The following is an 18924-nucleotide window of genomic DNA, read 5'->3' as shown; positions in this document are numbered from 1 at the left end:
CATTGCGTCATTTCTAGATCACTCTATGATCGGCTCAGCTCTGATGACGTAATCATTGGGAACTGAAACTGTCCTTGTAAACCAAAACTTTTCTCTTCGCATGCCTCCATCTTGCATAACCACACACTTCAGCTTTTGCTCTCTACTGTCCTAAGATGTAATTTCACTGGCTTGCTTTCTATCCCAACAATATCAAAAATGTAAATCTTCTGTGGAAAGGCACGACTAGAGTGCCAAGTGATTGTGGCCACAAATATCAATTGGAAATAAAAATGGAATTAAAACTGCCTCGACTGCCAAGTTCTTTAAATACTACGCAATCAAAATTCTTCTTCAATATGGATCTAATCACGCATCTACACTGCTCCGTTATTTCCTTTGCTTTTATTATGACATATATATATAAAACAAAACAAAAAAATTAAAACAATTAAAAAAGCTTTGTTGCTTCTGGTAACAAGTACTTCTGAAACTGTGTTTCATAGCATTTATTATCTTATTTATTTTGCAGAATCAAAATATTCCTAAATTGCAAAAATTGAAAGTAATGTCATTTTAAAATATAACATGGGGGATATTTCATTTTAATGCTATTTCTCAGTTACAGTTCTCCATATATTATCATTATCTTAATGATGTCTATCAATTTAATTGTGTTTGTTAAAAATATCGTCGAAAAATTCATAAAAATCTCAATAAAAATTTTTCTGTACAAGTTGATCCTGAAATCACCAAACTGTTGATAAATTGCCAAATTTAGTGCCACATAATAAAATAATAATAATAATAATAATATAAAAAATAAAATAAAATAAAAATAAATAAATAAAAAATCACATGTTATTAAAGGACAGGATGTTTTTGATTTAATATTTTATGAACTCTTCATTCTCAAAAAAGAAATAATTTTGAAATGTTAATGTTTCAGTCTAGGCAGGGTCTTGTGCTCTATTAAGAAGTAGAGAAGAATTCAAATGATATTCAAATTCAATAGTATATATTTTCCAATGAATCGAAAAATATTCCTCCAGTGTGTTAATTCACACTCAAAATGGCAGTTGTAAAAATATACAACAATGTCAGGTGAGTAAAATTAAGGACCTTTTGCTAATTTTGGGCTTAAATTAAGGACTTTTAAAGACCTAATATCATTTCCAAAAAACTTAAGGAATTTTAAGTACTTTTAAGGACTGTATGAATCCTATCTTATCAAGGACACTGCAAAACATGCATGTAACAATCCATATTCCGTTTACTTTCCATATTCAAGAAATTACCGAATGATCAATACCAAAGAAAAGACAACATGTTTGATTAACTGTCCTTCAAAGCATCTCATCAAATTTAATCCTTTAAGCCAGAACACACTATCTGCCATTCATGTTATTTCAGTTACAGAAATATGAATATCATCAAAATTATCCTCAAACACTTTGTATCAATATTTAAATGAGCCTCCTCAAACACTTCAGAATGCTGGTGTCCTCTGTGGATGCCTAATTAGCATATGCTTTGACCAATCTATAATGCTAGTGTCCTCAGTGAATGCCTAATTGGCATATGTTTTGACCAATCAATCAAATCACGACCTGCTGTAACAAACAATATTTGTATACTACCATCTGCATTGTCAGCAATTTTCAGGTACTCGTATTCAACTATGTTTTTGAAAGTTGCGAATTGCATTGTGTGTTTAATTTTTGGAAGCCAATGTATATTGTATGCTAGATTAATTAAGGTGTTCTGAAGTTTTAAATTAATCCTTGAGAAGCAAGCACAAATGGATAAAATGCTATAAATAAGAATCATTTATTTTTCTAGTACTAATAGCAAAGAAGTAATTCCCAAGCTCTTGTAACCTCACTAAGCTTACATGATATATATTCATAAATACATCTAAGTTGTCACAAGTTATTACTATTCAGAATTCCAAAAATTTTCTTTTCCAAAAATTTGGAAATATTTATATATAGTACTCTGATTAACCACTGTTACAGTATTGAGGTTTTAATGCTTTGGTGCATCTCATTTCTTTGAGGGCAACATCAGATCACTTTTCAGAAGGACAGTGTGAGACTGCATGCTGTTCTATATTTCTTCAGAGTGCAAGGTGTTAAACTCCTACCTTGGCTGATGTATTCTCCAGGTCAAACTGAAATAATCTAGTCAGTAGTTGCAGGCAGATTGCCGTTAACATCACCTGTCAGTTAATATGACAACTAAATTCTCACACAGAACTGAAGCCACATGGACTGCAATATATGTAACTTTTATTTTGTTCTGGGCTGTTTGACTCTATGTCCAGCTGTATAACAGCTGTTATTGTTCCTAGCAGCAGGGTATTGATTTCTGTATGTTTTAAGCATCAAAATTACCTGAAAATTTAATCCTTTAATTTTTCTATTATAGTGTATTTCTAAAACAAACATGATTTTTTAGTGAGTGAGTGAGTGAGTGAGGTTTTTGAACCAAAGATGGTTATCAAAGATGGTTATGACGTGCCAAACACAGGATGGGATGATTACAAATGACGAAATTAAAATACAATAAATAAAAATAAGTGTACAAATGTACCAAATCCAGAGGATGAAGTCATATAAAAACAAGGTAAAAGCACACAATAAAATCCAAGACACAATCTTCAAAATATATTAGATTAGGTAGTAAAATCCAGTTTCTTTTAAATAATAAAATAAATTACAATTAGCCTCTCTTCCAATTAAACAGTCGAGAGGTAAGTCACAGCTATTAAAATGTTTCTGACGAAGATTATTAAAATATGGACACTCAATTAAATTATGACGGACAGATAGACAAACATTATAATTTGAACAAACAGGCTCATTCTCAGCTTTTAAAAGGTAGCTATGTGTCACTCTAGTGTGACCAATTCTGAGGCGAGTCAAAAGAACTTCTTCTTTACGATTTCCAGCAAAATCCCAATGCTCAATTCTAGGCTTTACATGTCTTAACTTGTTTTGACGCTAAACATCCCAAAGTTGCTGCCATTTTTTTCGGATCTTGTTTTTCACAACACAACAGATGTCTCCAAAAGGGATGAGGCGACTGGACAGTTCAACAGCACATTTCGTGATATCTGCCAGCTCATTCCCTTTTATTCCCACATGCCCGGGAACCCAGCTGTACAGGATTTCATATCCATGATTCATTAAGTTTATATGTAATTTGAGAATATCCACTATTACTGGATTTTGAGTATTAGGAAAAGCTTCTAATGATTTAAGCGCACTATAGGAGTCTGTATAAACTATAAACGTTTTATAGCAGAGCCTTGAGATGTACAAAAGACTCTAATATATCGCAGTTAGTTTGGATGTTAAGACAGAGAAAGCATGGTGCAAGTGTCTGCTCTCCATGTGGTCTTCAATTACAAATGCCATCCCAACATGATCTTTTGACTTGGATCCATCTGTATAAACTGGAAGATAACTGCTATATTTGTCCCTGTGCTCAGCGAAGAGTTGTCTGTAAATCATCTCATTAGTGCTTGCCTTCACATGATACTTAAAATCATCAAGAAGCTGAATCTGTGCATTTTCCCAAGGTGGGATTTCAAAATTCTGTACTGCTTGGGGGTGCATATCAGAGAGGGAAAATTCATCAATGACAGGGCGAACTCTTAAAAGAAATGTAGGAACACAGGATGGACGTGTTTCAAATAACGCGTTACACACATCATCAAGTAAGCACAGCTTATTGGGATGTTCAGGTTGGGATAGAATATTAAAATATTGCAAAAGGGACAATTGTTCATGCCTCAGATAAAGTGATGGTTAATTAGAGTCAACATACAGGCTCTGGACAGGAGAAGTCCTGAAAGCTCCTGAACAGATCCGTAGAGCTTGATGGTGAACAGGATCCAGTTTTAACAATACTGATGACCGGGCGGATCCGTAAACAACTGAGCCATAGTCCAGTTTAGAGCGAACAAGCGCTCTGTAAATGTGAAGCGTAGAGCAACGCTCTGCACCCCCAGGAGGTGTTCGCCAACACTTTTAAAATATTTAGTGTTTTTAAACACTTTTTTCTCAGGTTTAAAACATGAGAGAAGAAAGTCAATTTTCGGTCGAACATCACCCCTAAAAATTTTACTTCAGATGCAACTGGAATCACAGACCCATTAAGGTATAATTCAGGCTCAGGATGGAGACCTTGCTTTCTACAAAAATGCACACAGACAGTTTTTTGTTTCAAAAACGTAAATCCTTGTCTTTTTGCCCATTCCTGGATCCTGTTCAAAGCGATCTGGAGCTGCCTCTCTACGTGTCTCATTATCCGCACCTCGACAGCTAATTTGTAGATCATCAACATATAAGATCATCCTGAAATGGTGGCAGGAAGTTGTTTTAATACAGAATTTATATTTAGGCTGAAGAGAGTTACACTAAGCACACGGCCTTGAGGCACACCCTCTTCTTGTTCAAAAACATCCGACAAAACAGAGCCAATCCTTACTTGAAAAGTTCTAGTATTCAAGAAATTCTGAATGAAAATTGGTAGGTTGCCGCGCAAGCCACTCTCGTGAAGATCCCGAAGTATACCGTATCTCCATGCCTTATCATAAGCTTTCTCAATGTCAAAAAATACCGAGACAAGGTGACTCCTTCTTACAAAAGCTTTTCGAATGGATGTCTCTAAAAGGAGCATATTATCTATGGTAGTTCTCCCCTTTCGAAAACCGCTTTGATAAGGCAATATAATATTATTCTTTTCCAAGAAGTAGACTAGGCGGCTGTTTACCATTTTTTCAAACAGCTTGCATACGCAACTCATAAGGGCCAATTGGCCGATAGTTGGAGGGATTTCTTGGATCTTTCCCTGGCTTCGCAATAGGAATTACAACAGCTCTCCTCCATGCACTGGGAAAAGTACGCTCCTTCCACACTCTATTGTACAGTTTGAGAAGGGCAGTCAGTGACTTATAGGACAGATGCTTTAGCATTTCATAATATCCGCCATCCAGACCCGGAGAAGACCTTATGGTGATTTCCGGTTATGTTTTACCACCTATCCTCGAATTCCATATCACAGATTATGTTCTTACTGCATTAATATAATATTAACAAGACATAGTGCACAATAAAAATTAAGCTTTATTTAGGAACTTCGCGCATACTCCCCGACAGCCTGCCTGTTTCGCTCTGCTCGCTACTCGTAAGAAACTTCTCCTCTACGGTTGCCACACTTATCGGAGGGCGCAAGGCGCGCTCCTTATCGCCATCACCACAGAGTTTCCCCCCAGTTCCTTTAATGACTATTCAAAGGAACGACATAGGTTATGAAATTATCTTAGAGGATCCGTACTGTCGGGTATTTTTTACATGATTACAAAATTAGAATATAAAATTAGAAAAGATCAAAATGCAATTCAATATATAACAAGGTATTGACACATATAATAAACATGAAATAACAAGAAATATGTTAAGATATGAATTTTAAAAAAGTGTTTTAAATTGTTATGTAAGAAGCAAGTTTCTTAGGGAAGTGAACATGTCTTCCCGATCTGGTGACAGTTTGTGTCTTAGAGAGTTCGTTTGCAGATTTATTCTGCTGAACTGTCTTTAAGTCTTTATTTGTTTTTAGTTCAGGCAAATTAGAGTCCGAAAGCAAATAGGCTGGTTTCACACGGTCTATAGACACAGTAGATTTCAGACCGTTAACATCAATTGTGAAAGTTTTGTCTGTTCTAGAAAGAACTTTATGCGGACCTGTGTATGGTTGGCACAGAGGTGGCTTTACTCGATCGACACGTAAGTATACATGCGTACACGACTTTAAGGTAGCACTTACGTTTTTAAGGTAGCACAGCATTTTTCTTGGCAATGTGCAGATGTTGCTATTGGATTCAATTGTTGCATTCTATGCCTAAGATTCGTGATAAATTGTGTGTCATACGGAGATATCCTAGATGACGTTATCATATCACTAGGCAGCTTGAGAGTTGTGCCGTACACCAGTTCAGCACAAGATGACTGTAGATCTTCCTTTACGGCTGTCCGAATACCAAGCATAACAACTGGTAGTGTTTCAGTCCAGTTATTGGTCTCGTGAGCCTTGAGAGAAGATTTTAAATGTCGATGAAATCGTTCAACAATGCCGTTTGACATTGGATGATAGGCTGTTGTTGTGATTCTGTTCGTACCCAAAATGCGCGTGAATTCTGCAAAAAGTGCGGATCTCAATTGAGAACCTTGGTCTGTTGTTATGATCGATGGGCAGCCAAAACGAGATATCCAACAGTTGAAGATGGCTCTGCAAATGGTTTCCGTTTTCATATCCGGGATGGGAATGGCTTCAGGCCATCTGGAGAATCTATCTATTAGAGTCAAAAGGTACACATTGCCTTCTGATGGAGGTAACGGTCCGACGATATCCATATGGATTTCTGAAAAACGTGCATCAGGAAGAGAGAATGTGCCCAGTAGTGCTTTAGTATGCCTAGTAATTTTCGATTTTTGGCAAGATTCACAGGATTTCACCCAATTTTTGATATGACGTTTCATATCGGGCTATACATAACGAGAACAAATAAGCTTCGTAGTAGCTGCAATTCCTGGATGTGACAGATTATGCAGATGATTAAAGATGAGTCTGCGAAAGGAATTCGGAACAAATGGACGAGGAATGTCCGTTGATATATCACAAAGAATATTACCATCAGAATATTGGCATGGTTTAAATTCCAGTTTCAAAGATGATGTGTTGTTTTTGAGAAGGTCTTGTACCTCCGGATCATGCCGTTGAGCTTCCGAAAATTTTTTAAAATCCAAAAATGGAGATTTTGTTATGGAATCAATTTCGATTCTTGAAAGAGCGTCAGCAACGACGTTTTTTGAACCTTGCACATACCTAATATCAGTAGAGTACTGAGAAATAAAATCTAAATGGCGCAATTGTCGAGGTGAACATTTATGAGGGTTCTGTTTAAAAGCGTATATTAACGGTTTTTGATCCCTATAAATTATAAAATTTCTGCCCTCTAACATGTGTCGGAATTTCTTAATTGCAGAATAAATAGAAAATAATTCCCTATCGTACGCGGACCATTTCTGTTGACTTTTACTGAGTTTCATAGAGAAAAATGCTATAGGTTCCCATGTTTGTTGAGACAACTGCATAAGTGTGCCGCCGATTGCGACGTCTGAGGCATCTACCCAGATGCTTAGCTGGGCTCTGGGAATAGGGTGTCTCAAAAGGGTAGCCTGAGCAATGGCATTTTTGGCAGCAATAAAGGCTTGTTCAGCATTCTCGTTCCAATTTTATTGTGGGGATGAATCCTGAACACGAGAACGAGATTTCTTTTTATTAATATAGCCTTCTAACAATTTTATTAAAGGAGAAAGAATATGTGCTGCTTTAGGTATGAAACATCTATAAAAGTTAAACATGCCTAAAAATCGGCGAAGCTGAGTGAGAGTGGTAGGTTGAGGAAAATCTAAAATACATTTGACTTTGTCAGGAAGAGGTTCAATTCCGTTTTCACTAAGGTGAAAACCTAAGAAATCAATAGATGTTTGACCAAAGGTGCATTTTGAAACATTTATGCAAAGTCCATATTCCTGAAGTTTGGAAAATAAAGCTTTCAAATGCCTGCAATGTTCCTCAGAATCTTTAGAGGCTATGAGCAAGTCATCGACAAAAGCGTAAACACCTTCTAAATCCCGCGTGACTTCATCTATAAAACGTTGAAAAGTCGCAGATGCATTGCATACGGGTACTTTCGAATAAACCGAATGGTGTACATATGGCGGTTTTGTGGATGTCGGCTGGGTTAATTGGTATTTGATGGTATGCCTTAATCAGGTCGACATGACTAAAAATTTTAGTACCGTGCAATGCAGCAGTAAAATCGGCTAAGCATGGAATAGGGTATTTGTCTTTTATCGTTTGAGCGTTCAATGCTCGATAATCTCCTACAGGTCTCCATTCCAGACTTCCCTTTTTTGGAACCATGTGAAGTGGGGATGCATAATTGCTGCTCGAAGGTCTCAAATGCCCCAATTGCATCATAGTTTGAAATTCTTGTTTTGCTATTTTTAAGCGATCTGGAGCTAACCGACGAGGTTTTGCAACCACAGGTGGACCTTTAGTTATGATATAATGAACGGTGTTATGTTTAACAGGTTGGTTAGGATCTGGTAATCTAGTAACTGAAGGAAATTCTTTTAAAATTTTGTGATATGGTGTATCACTAAATACAGTTTTTACTGAATAAATCTTCAATCATTTGCTCAATTTGTCTTCCTCGGCAATTGGTATCTTTACTACCCCAGAGTGGACTATGGCCGTTAAAATCTCCTATTATGATGAAAGGCACAGGCAGCTGCTCTATAAGACCAATTAAATCTTGCTGATCAATGCGCTCGTTAGGAGGCAAATAAAGAGAAACGACTGAAACCACAATAGGAAAATTGACTTGTACAGCAACAACTTGGAGGGATGTCGTCAAAGGAAGGAAACTTGAGGGATAGTCGAGTGAGGTCAGGAGACCTACACCTCCACACGCACGTTCACCTGCAAGGTAATCCTTCCTGATGAAAGAAAACCTTCGAAGTTTTGCCTGTTGTTCCGGTTTTAGATTTGTTTCCTGAATTGCGAAGCATACAGGATGATAAACATTGATTATAGCTTTGATGTCGAGCAAATTTTGGTGGAAACCGCGACAGTTCCATGATATGAGGGTGGCCATTATGAATGGTTTTTGGTTTTTCTGTGCTGTTCTTTTGTTTTTCGTGGAAGTAGATGCCTGGGAACTTCTAGACCCTCTTCTACTTCCATACTGTGTGAATCCGCAAATTCAGACATCATGTCATCAAAAGAGCTATTGCCGTTGCTTCTACTTTTATTTATTATTTCCTGAGTCTTAATTTTAGGTTTGGCTTGAATTACAGTTTTTTTTTTTTTTTTTTTTTTTTTTTTTTGTACTAGATGGGTCGCATTTTCTTTTTTTCTGTTGTTTGTAATCTGTTGAGTTTTGTTTGGTGGGGTCTGCGTACCAACTGAAGTTTGGGTGGCAACTGTACGAGATATTTTAAGGGCACTGGCGTAAGATGTACTTGGTCTAACCTGTGTGCTTTGGACTAATCTTCTGGCTTCAGCATATGTGATGTTCCTAGTTACTTTTGCAGTCTGTACTTCTTTTTCGGATTTCCATTTTGGGCACAAGCGAGAAAATGCTGGGTGTTCACCCTTACAATTTATGCACAACGGCGCAGCGGTACAATTTTCAGAATCATGGCCAATCTGTGAGCATCGGGCGCATGTGAGGCTGCCACGACAAGACATCTTAGAATGGCTGAAGCGCTGGCACTGGAAGCATCACATAGGGTTTGGAATATAAGGTCTTACAGGATTAAGTATCTGGCCTTAATATTCTTGGGCAGAACAGGCGTGTTGAAGGTAAGGATCACGTGTTTCGTATCGATCAACTTACCTTCTTTACGCATCTTGATCCAATTTGCACCACAGACATTTTGGCTAGATAGCTCGGATGCGATCTCTTCTTCGGGAACACACAGAAGGTCAATTTCTGAGATTACACCGCGACAATAATTCAGTGTCTTATGTGCTGTTACTGTGACATCCGTTTGTCCAAGTTTGGTTATTTTAAGTAAAGAAGCAGACTGGGTGGCTGAGGTTGTACAAATAAGCAAGTCTCCAGAGCGGAGACGCTTTATATTTCTCGGCTCACCAATACAGGAATGAATATACTTGTTTATTACAAAAGGTGACATCTTTTGCAGCTCGCCAGAAGAACTAGACATAACAAGAAAACGGGGACTACTATTAGGATTATTTGCATTTTCATCTGTCCGTATTTTTTTTTTTTTTTTTGCAGTAGATTTTTCGTAATTAGAACTTTGAGCGACTTGAGTGACTTCGAAGTCTTTGATCAGAAAAATTTGTGAATTAGCCATATTAAAGTAAGAAATGATTCGGGTCCGACGGAGCCCAACAAGGGAACACAGATTCCTGTGTTAGGGCTAGCCGGACCTATACGCAAACTGAAGCCCTACGGTCGGCTTTCCCGAAAGCAGGTACTCCTGAGAGCTTGACCCCAAGCCACTGACACAAGGACTAGTGACCAGCCGATTGACACCAGTGAGGACGACTAAGGTGCCTCCCATTTAGCTGAAGCAGAGGCCAAAACAGTGTGTTGGGGACAGTACCTCGCCCCTCAACTAGCAGGACCTTCCTTTCCAGCGACACGGGTCTCCACGCACGGCAAACACGTGGGCAGTTTTCTCGCCATTTGAAAACTAGATGCAAGGGTTGTTCCAGTTTCTCGTGACGAGCCCCAAACTCCGAAGAGAGAAACCACGAGGGAGAAGGGAAAGGAAAAAGTTCCAGCCAAGAGGAGAGGAGACGGAAAAGAGGATAGATCACTGGGGCTCCAGGATCGTGACACCCGTCTCACCAAGAAGATCATCCCCTGAAGGGCTAGGGTACCTCGGGATTGCCACACCCGTACTCACAAAAGTGAGTGCCCTGAGGGAACATTATTTTTTAACTGCTTTCCTTCAGGATATGGCAACAGAAAGGGAAGCAGTGTAATTAGTTCTTTTTTCCTTATTGATTGTTCAGGAAAATCAAAATATTAATGGGCAAATTTAGGAAAAAGCTACAAAATAAAAAGTGCTTTTCTAGGTAATTTACAGTTCAATTCTAGATAAAACAATATCTATTTTAAACTTGTATTTGGGCTTCAAAATATTTACTAATTTATATTTTCTAATAGTATATATTTTTATTTTTAACTAGTTAAAGATAAATGAATACTTTATTATTTGCAACTTATGCTGCATGGAAATCATGTAAAAATTACATTTTATATTTACAAAATTCTCTTGTGTACCCATAGTGTTGATTCTCTTTATGTAAAATTGTCTATCTTATTTTGAGGAACTTTGCAAATAGAAATTATTATGCAAGATCACTTTTTAATGAAATAAAGAGACTGTAATCCCCTTTTTTACGACCTCTATAACTAAGAAAAAATGAATAAATTCATTCACAATAAACATTGACCATAGATGTTAAAGAGATTTCATTTTGTCTTAAATTTTTTTAATTAAATTTCGTACCATATTTGGTCATTATCATCTTTGTACTTTTGCCCATCTTTGCCCATAATAAGATATTCAGAATTAGGGAAAGGTTCAGAAGATGCACAGGTGTCTCTCAGAAGTAAAGTTCTAGTTTCTCCTTCTATAAGTTCAGCTTTTTCTGTACCTAAAAAAACAAATTCATAACAGTGTTAATGGAAAGAAAATTTCAATACATTAATTAAACTGAAGTTTTATGAAAAAAAAAATTATAATTTATGCACAACGGCACAGCGGTACAATTTTAGAGCAGTGGTGGGGGGTATCAGAATTACACTCCTCTCACAGGATTCTAAAATAATCTTTTTATTGGGTTATATTGTGAGGCTATCTACTTTAACAATGAAACTGAATCTCAAATGAAAAATATTGAGCAGATCCTTCTAGCATCCAAAACAAATTTGATCCTTTTATTTTAAGACCACATATTTAAGTTTAAATTTTCAACATCACTAGAATTTTTTCTGCTACTGTTAAAAAAGTACTGTTTGTGAATCCTGCATTAATGAAAAAATTCAGATTTACTTTACTTTTTAAAAATAAAATAGAATAACTTTTCCACCTAAACAATGAAACTCTGAGGTGTAATTTATAAGGTAATCCTTTTTATAACACATAAATTCAATATTCTTATTATTATTAAGACGTTATCAATACAATTAAAAAGTATTTTTATAATGGGAATCACCTGAAAGGAAATTCAAGAACTATAAATGCAAATATAGAATGCTTTCAAATGTATTTTAAATGGTGCCCTTCAAGTTAAATTATCCAGAGTATCATGTATATATTGCAGTCCTTTAGTTCATCAAAATATATTTGATATAAAGTTTTATGAAATCAATTTTCTCATTAATAATTCTTTAATATAATTTTCATGGAACAAAAATTCCAATTTGCTAAACAATTTATTAAGTTAAATACAAAATTCAGCAGCAGTCCCACGTGCAAAATAAATAAATAAAAAAAAAAAAAAAAAAAAAAAAAAAAAAAAATATTGTTAACTTTTTTGGAGCAAGTTACAAAGATAATAAATTAAAAATGTAATTAACCTACTACAAAACACCTAATCACCAAACCAAGAGACTCTTGTTTCATAATTGCTCCTTGAACTTTGTTAAAAAATGTAGATATTCAGTCAATAACAAGGACAGGATTTTGTTCATGAATGTATGGAAATTTTGGTCTCTAGGAACTGTATAAGATAAATTATATATTTACAGAACCTTTTCTATACCTCATTTTTACAAAGTACGGTACTTTATTCTGAGAACTTTTATAATTATGCACATTTAGGAACAATACTAGCAAAATCCTGAAAAGAAGTAAAGTCTGCAGACATTTTTTTAATAACCCACATATTTTCAATACGCTTCCATAAAATAACTTTTCTAATATAATCACTTCTTACAATAAACTGATGCAACTTCTGAGCATTTTTCTTTATTTTCTGATAAGAATATAATGTCAGTAAAAACTTGAAATTGATTATTAGTTATAAAAATATTGTTTTCATTTTTAAAACACAAATATAATTAGTATTCAAATGTTCAGGACTTGGAAATATATGGATAGGAATATGGGAGGAATATGCATTATAACAGCTTTTGAGAAATATATTCATATTTAGGTATTGATTCTTGTCTAATATTAAAAAAATGCAATAAACAAAATTTCCTTTGTTTTCAACAAAGTGATAACAATGAAGTGATATGCAATATCATAAAGACAGAGAAAAAGCAAAGAACGTACCTTCTTTAATTACTTTCTCTATAAAAAATGTAATATTCAAAAATATGCCCGCTTTCTTTGTATTTTCCAGTACTTTGCCTTTCCACACTGAAAACATTTATAGGTATAGTCTAATTTTATAACATTCGGAACTACACATTATCACATTAAAAATAATTTTAAGTCATCATAATCGTTTTTGTAAACTTAAGAGGAAGAAAATTTAAATAATGCCTTTAATAAAGGAAAGTGCATGCATTCAAATGACAGCTAAAAATGTAATTTATACGGGCTGTTATTTAAATTCAACTTGCATTTAACTTAAATTCATAACTGTACTGCTATATTAGTAGCTCCATACAGTTACTAATATCCAACACATCTATGAATTTAAATACATCATCATATATAAAGTGCTTTGTTAGCCACCACTTTAATAACAGATTATTGTAAATTTTCAAATATTTGCATAACTATTAAAAAAAGTGTAACACTTTGAAAAACAACAGGCCATGAGACACACTGCAAGTTAGTAGGTTCAAAGTACAAAATGCAAAAGATTAAAAGAGCAGTGCATATAAATTTAATTCTTGCTACTGAGTAGCACCACTTGATGCCATGTGTAAAGTTATAAGATAAATGCTGCTATTACTATATTGGTATCATGTTCAAAGCAGCAGACAAATGCCAGAACTAGCAAAGTGGTATCGTAGAAAGCAACAGGCAAATACCACTATTACCAAGTTGGTGTCATGTACACAGCAATGAACAAAAGTTGAATTGCAATGAACATTACCAAGTTGGTGTTATGGTGACAAAATGTTGATGTTGTATTGAAAGTCGTGGCATTTCATTTGTATTTGAGACTTTTCATTATAGTTTTCAGAAAATAATTCAATATATATGAAATGTAACACTGTTAAAATAGAAAAACAAGGAGGAAATACCCTTTTACAAGATAAAACTGAAGATTTATGCTGTAATCCAAAATAATTTGAGGATTCTAAATAAAAAGCGGAATGCTTGATATGTTCAGAAGAAGATTTAAGTGATGTAGAACTTTTAAAATACTCCAGAATATATGAGGTAAGAAATTGACCAACCCTGCCAATGTCGAATGGTAGAGAAGAAGCAGGTGATGATATTAATATTGGCAACTGCCAAAAATAATATTTTTATCACACATGTAGATATTAAAATGTTACATGCAAACCACATCTTTAAATTTCTGCACAATAAACATAATACAATTGAATAAAAAATCTGCAGAAAATAATATGTAGAAAATTCTATTTGAAATGTAAAATAATATTAGCCAATCACTTTCAAAATAACATTCATAAGAGCTCATACACTTATTTTAGTGCTCTTGGCATTCCTGGAGGTATATGAACAATAATTTACTTTAGTTATTATTTCTAAAAGTAACTCTTTTGGTACATGTCATAAATCATTTTTTAATGTTATAAATCATTTTTTAAGTCCTCATATCATTTTTTAATGTTTAAGCCATCAGAAACATTGAGTCCACAGAATGATGTCCATTAGAAAAAAACAGTAATATCAAAGAATGAAAACTCTGGCAAATAAAGGCGACTGTCGCATAACAAAGACCTGTTTCTCATGAAAGAAATGAAATTATTTTCTGTTTAACCCTTTTAGCCCTGCTGCTGGAATTTGCCACTTTCATATCTTGGGTATTTTATCAATAACAGAGATTGTTTTACTATTCACCACCAGAATCTCACCAGGCAGCTCGTCCACATATGTTTTCTGCTCATTTTGTGGATATTTATTTTTGAATGTTATTTGTGGAGCAGTTTTGTAACAGAAGCAACTAAAATAGGAACTTTTTAACATGTTGCTTTTAACACCTATAAAAAATAGTTTGTAGACTCTTTTCTTGGGGGCATGCCCTAAAAAATACAGGGCTAAAAGTTACTTCAAGTCAGCAGAATTCATGTATTCTGTAATATAAATTAGGTTTTTCCTGTAGACAATTTCTTTTATAGAGAGTATACTGCATTTTTTAACAGCCAAACTCCAATACTGGAAGTTTCATGCATGGGACATGACTTTTTAAACATAGGAATATGATTTAAGCTGTGTATTCATTCAGTGATTAAAATTCCTAATAGTGCTCATGTATGTAGTTATACTAAATATATTTTATGAAAGTAAGTTATTCCTTTAAAAAAAAAAAAAGCTTATAAATTTAATGAATATACTGTTAGTATATAGAGCAGAATAGTATATCACATACTAGCAGTGATAAATGCTTTAATATAGGTATGTAGATTTATTTGGGGAGGGGACTAGCAACTCATCATTCTTTACAAATATGTTATAGCACAAAGAATATTGCCTAAAAATTGCTGATGCTTACTTCATAGTTTTTCCTGTTTGAATACTAAATTTAATATGTGATTTGTGCAAGTTCTGTCGATTTTTTTTTTCTATTTGATCAATAAATGAGATACAAAAGGTACATAAACATACCATAATGGTAATTCTCACAGGCAGCATCGAGCAGTTTCTCTCGTCTGTCAAAAAGTGAATGGATTTTTCTAATTTCTTCAAATGGCTCGTTTGGAGGACAGCCACCTTTATTAAGACACGGTAAATAATTTTGAGTAGACAACTTAATTTACATATATTTTTATTTGAATTAGTTTGAAAACACTATGTTAAGATTATATTTATATATAGTAATTCAAAGCATAATAATGCTCTGATTAGTATTTATGCATAAAAATTCTTGCTATTTTTTTTTTTTTTTTTTTTTTCTTTTTGTATTCGCAAACGAATGATAAATGGCAAGCATTACAGCTAAGCCCAAGACTGTGCTTAATTACTAAAGATATAAAAAAGAAAAGAATTACATTGCAGACATCATTCCTTCTGAATATCTGGATACGGTTTTTCAAGAAAATGGATTTCACCAATTAGAAAATTTTGAATGATATCCAATATATAGTACTAAGAAAGTATATAGTTATACATAATAAAATAAGTAAAACTGAGAGCATTTATAAGAAATGACAAATATAATATTAGAAAATAAAGCAGCAATAAAAGTATGTGATTTTAAAATACCGACATACAAAATATCATGGAAACAATAAAACACATATAAAACATCACATGCTGATAACTTCATAGACATCCCTTTCTAGAATTAAAAAATTTCAAATGTATGTTTGCTGCTATAATATCTCTAACTTTTGAGTGCAAGAAGAAACATGGAATATTTTCATCTATTTTAACAGAAAAATTTAATATGGAAACCAAAGAGCTGAAAATAAGACGGAAATTAAACATAGCAGAAATTAAGATAATTAGAATTTAAAATTTATAAAGTTAGCTAATAACACGTTCACAATAGCGCGGGCCACCAGTGGCTTGCACTAGTCAGTCTCATCGGGCAGCATGTACGACCGCTGGCCTGCACTAATCTGCCTCATCAGGGGGCGCATACCACTGGTGGTCCGCACTAGTCTGTCTTATTGGGTGGCACATGCCACCGATGGTACGCATTCAATTGTGTTATTAGATGCTGAAAATTAAAATAATGAAAAATTAACATTTATTTATTATAAAAACTTTTTAATAACAATTATAATTAATAACTATTAGCAAATGTACAACTCGTATACAGGTCTGAAAAGGTAATAATTGTGTGCCGCCAGATGAAGGGAAGAACATAAAAATTGGCCCCGGCGTAAACATAATGTTAATGATAACATAACATGTTAATGATCATTCTATAATTAATTCTTTAAAAAGAACATATTTCCAATTTCTCATAAAAAAATTTGGTATAAAAATATTAGAAGAGTAAGATCATATTTATTTTATATCTACCGCTATCCCTTTAAGTTGCTGGGAATGGATCATCAATATTTTTTGAATAAAATTAAATAATTCTTGGTAAAGTACTTAACCAAAGAATAATCTGAATGTGAAAGCTAACTAAATTATGGAAATGATTTTATAACTTAACAATTATTTTTTTTTCCTAATCACTTTATACTTCATTTTTTGAAAAACTATTAATACCTTTTTACAGAAGACTAAATAACAACTTTTAACTGCTAACTAAATAAGTTTAAAATTTTGTCAACTGTCATATGTACCTGCAATTTCTACTCATTTTCTGCTTAGAATACTTAAATTGCCTTCTTGATTTTTCAGTTTAAAAGTATTAATTAGCAAAATTTGAAATAATACAGATAAAATATTTATCCTGCTTTAACAGAAATTTAAAAACCATAGTATTGCAACAGTGAATACATATTTGAAACTTCTAAAATCCAAAAATGCATCTCTGTAATGTTATTACTATCATAGGATATTGCTTTGTAAGATGCTTTTATATTTTATGATCATGTTTTAAAATTGCGAATTTTGGCACTGCTTTATTTTATACAACTACTGTTTTTTTTTCTATTTTAGAAAAGCAATGATTTCTTCTTGCTCTCTTTTCATTAGAATAGTCCTTATGATGCATCCCCCTCAAGTTAATTTCTCTGTGATATTTTCATTCAAGATGTTTTTGGTGGACTCCTTATGATAAATAGAGAATATTTCAGAATGGAGAACAGGTTAATTTATTTTTGTTTACGGAGCCTTTTTTTGGCAATGAATTCAACAAAACAGGTTCTGCCTTCTATTGCTACATATCTATGCACTGTTTTAAACATACACTTAGGTATATATTTACAACTATCAATAAGATATATACACTAAGGTATGTACTTGCACTTATCTAACACTTGATATTTTTCTTTCTTTTTCTTTTTGATAAACTTGTCTACAGAGTGTAAGAAAACGGTTTCAAGTTCATTTATTTAAATATTAAATCTGAACACATACTTCCAATTCGGAATTTCCCAAAAGTACAAAAATTGATTAATTTTTTCATTAATGAGAGTGGAAAATTTCATAAATATAAAAAGCCAGTTATCAAAATATTCATTTTACTTTCAATAAGTTAAATACAAAAAATTTTACAGATTATATGAAAATTCATAAATGTAATTGAGAACAAATTTATTACATTATATTCAGTGCCTATTTATTTTCAAGCAAAATCAACAGTGTTTTGATCATTTCGGGGAAAAAAAAAAAAAAAAAAAAAAGAATATAAGCTGCTAATGTTGGTAATCAATGGTTCAGTATTCGATAAAACAGCATTTGTTATTAATTTTGGCTCCATGAAAATATAAGCTACATTTATAGCTGCAAGCAAATTACAAAACATTTAACTTTCATTTTTCAGTCAATCAATATTTTATTAATTGGATTTTTTTCTCCTGGGGAAGCAGAGACTTATTAAAAAAGTTAAATCTTATATTTATAAAATTCTCTTCCATAAAGCGTTAAAATTGTTTTCATAAATTTTCTTCCTAATTTTGATAAATTTTGCAATTGGAATTGCATGTCTACAGTATTTTATTGTTTAAAAACTTTAAATACTGAATGAATTTGACTTCTTTTGCCTTCTAAGAAACCTACCTTTAAATATGCCATTTATTGTTTGTGTCAACTTTCAGTCCATGATTGCTTTAATCTAAATAAATTAAAGTATGATTCTGAGAGAAAATATACAGCAGGACCAAAAATGAATTTAGCTTCTCCCTTTTTCTTGTTTGTTATTTTATTATATAAAGCAATCTGGGTTCAGCTTGCAATTTGTTGTATTCAATGCAACTGTTAGAAAACTAATTAACTGCATTTTTAATAGTAACTGTTTTTTCTTTTTATAATTGCTGTCTGATAAAATTATATGAAATATTAACACAAAACAGTCTTTGATTCATAAAATAAGGCCAGCTATATATAAAAAAACAAGTTATACATGGCTATAAATATCAAAATAAAAAAGAAATAAAATCTGTCCTGTTTTTCCACAATAAGCTTTACTGCTAGTTGGTTAATAAGCAATTTCTGAACTTCTATATATAACTGAAGCCTTTCTAAACTTTTAGGCTACTACATTATGTTTCACCATAATGCTATTTATCATTTATGTCAGTGAGAAATGTTAGTACATGATACACAT

At 33.3% G+C, this 18924-nt stretch overlaps 1 protein-coding gene across 1 annotated transcript in view; it reads right to left on the bottom strand.

The window, feature by feature from the left end:
* The window catches only part of LOC118194875 (A.superbus venom factor 1-like), a 325092-nt gene that overhangs the window by 8906 nt on the left and 297262 nt on the right, over window positions 1–18924 (bottom strand). The window contains exons 38-40 of the mRNA XM_085813226.1: window positions 15360–15464; window positions 12882–12968; window positions 11109–11256 (exon numbers count right to left, since the gene is read on the bottom strand). Coding sequence (XP_085669352.1) covers window positions 11109–11256; window positions 12882–12968; window positions 15360–15464 — 340 coding nt within the window. The remainder of the gene's footprint in view (window positions 1–11108; window positions 11257–12881; window positions 12969–15359; window positions 15465–18924) is intronic.

Source organism: Stegodyphus dumicola, chromosome 3, assembly GCF_044657685.1.
Source record: "Stegodyphus dumicola isolate Sdum_Otavi_A_Nest chromosome 3, ASM4465768v1".
Taxonomy (NCBI): Eukaryota; Metazoa; Arthropoda; class Arachnida; order Araneae; family Eresidae; genus Stegodyphus; species Stegodyphus dumicola.
This window is presented reverse-complemented; position numbering and strand designations above follow the sequence as displayed.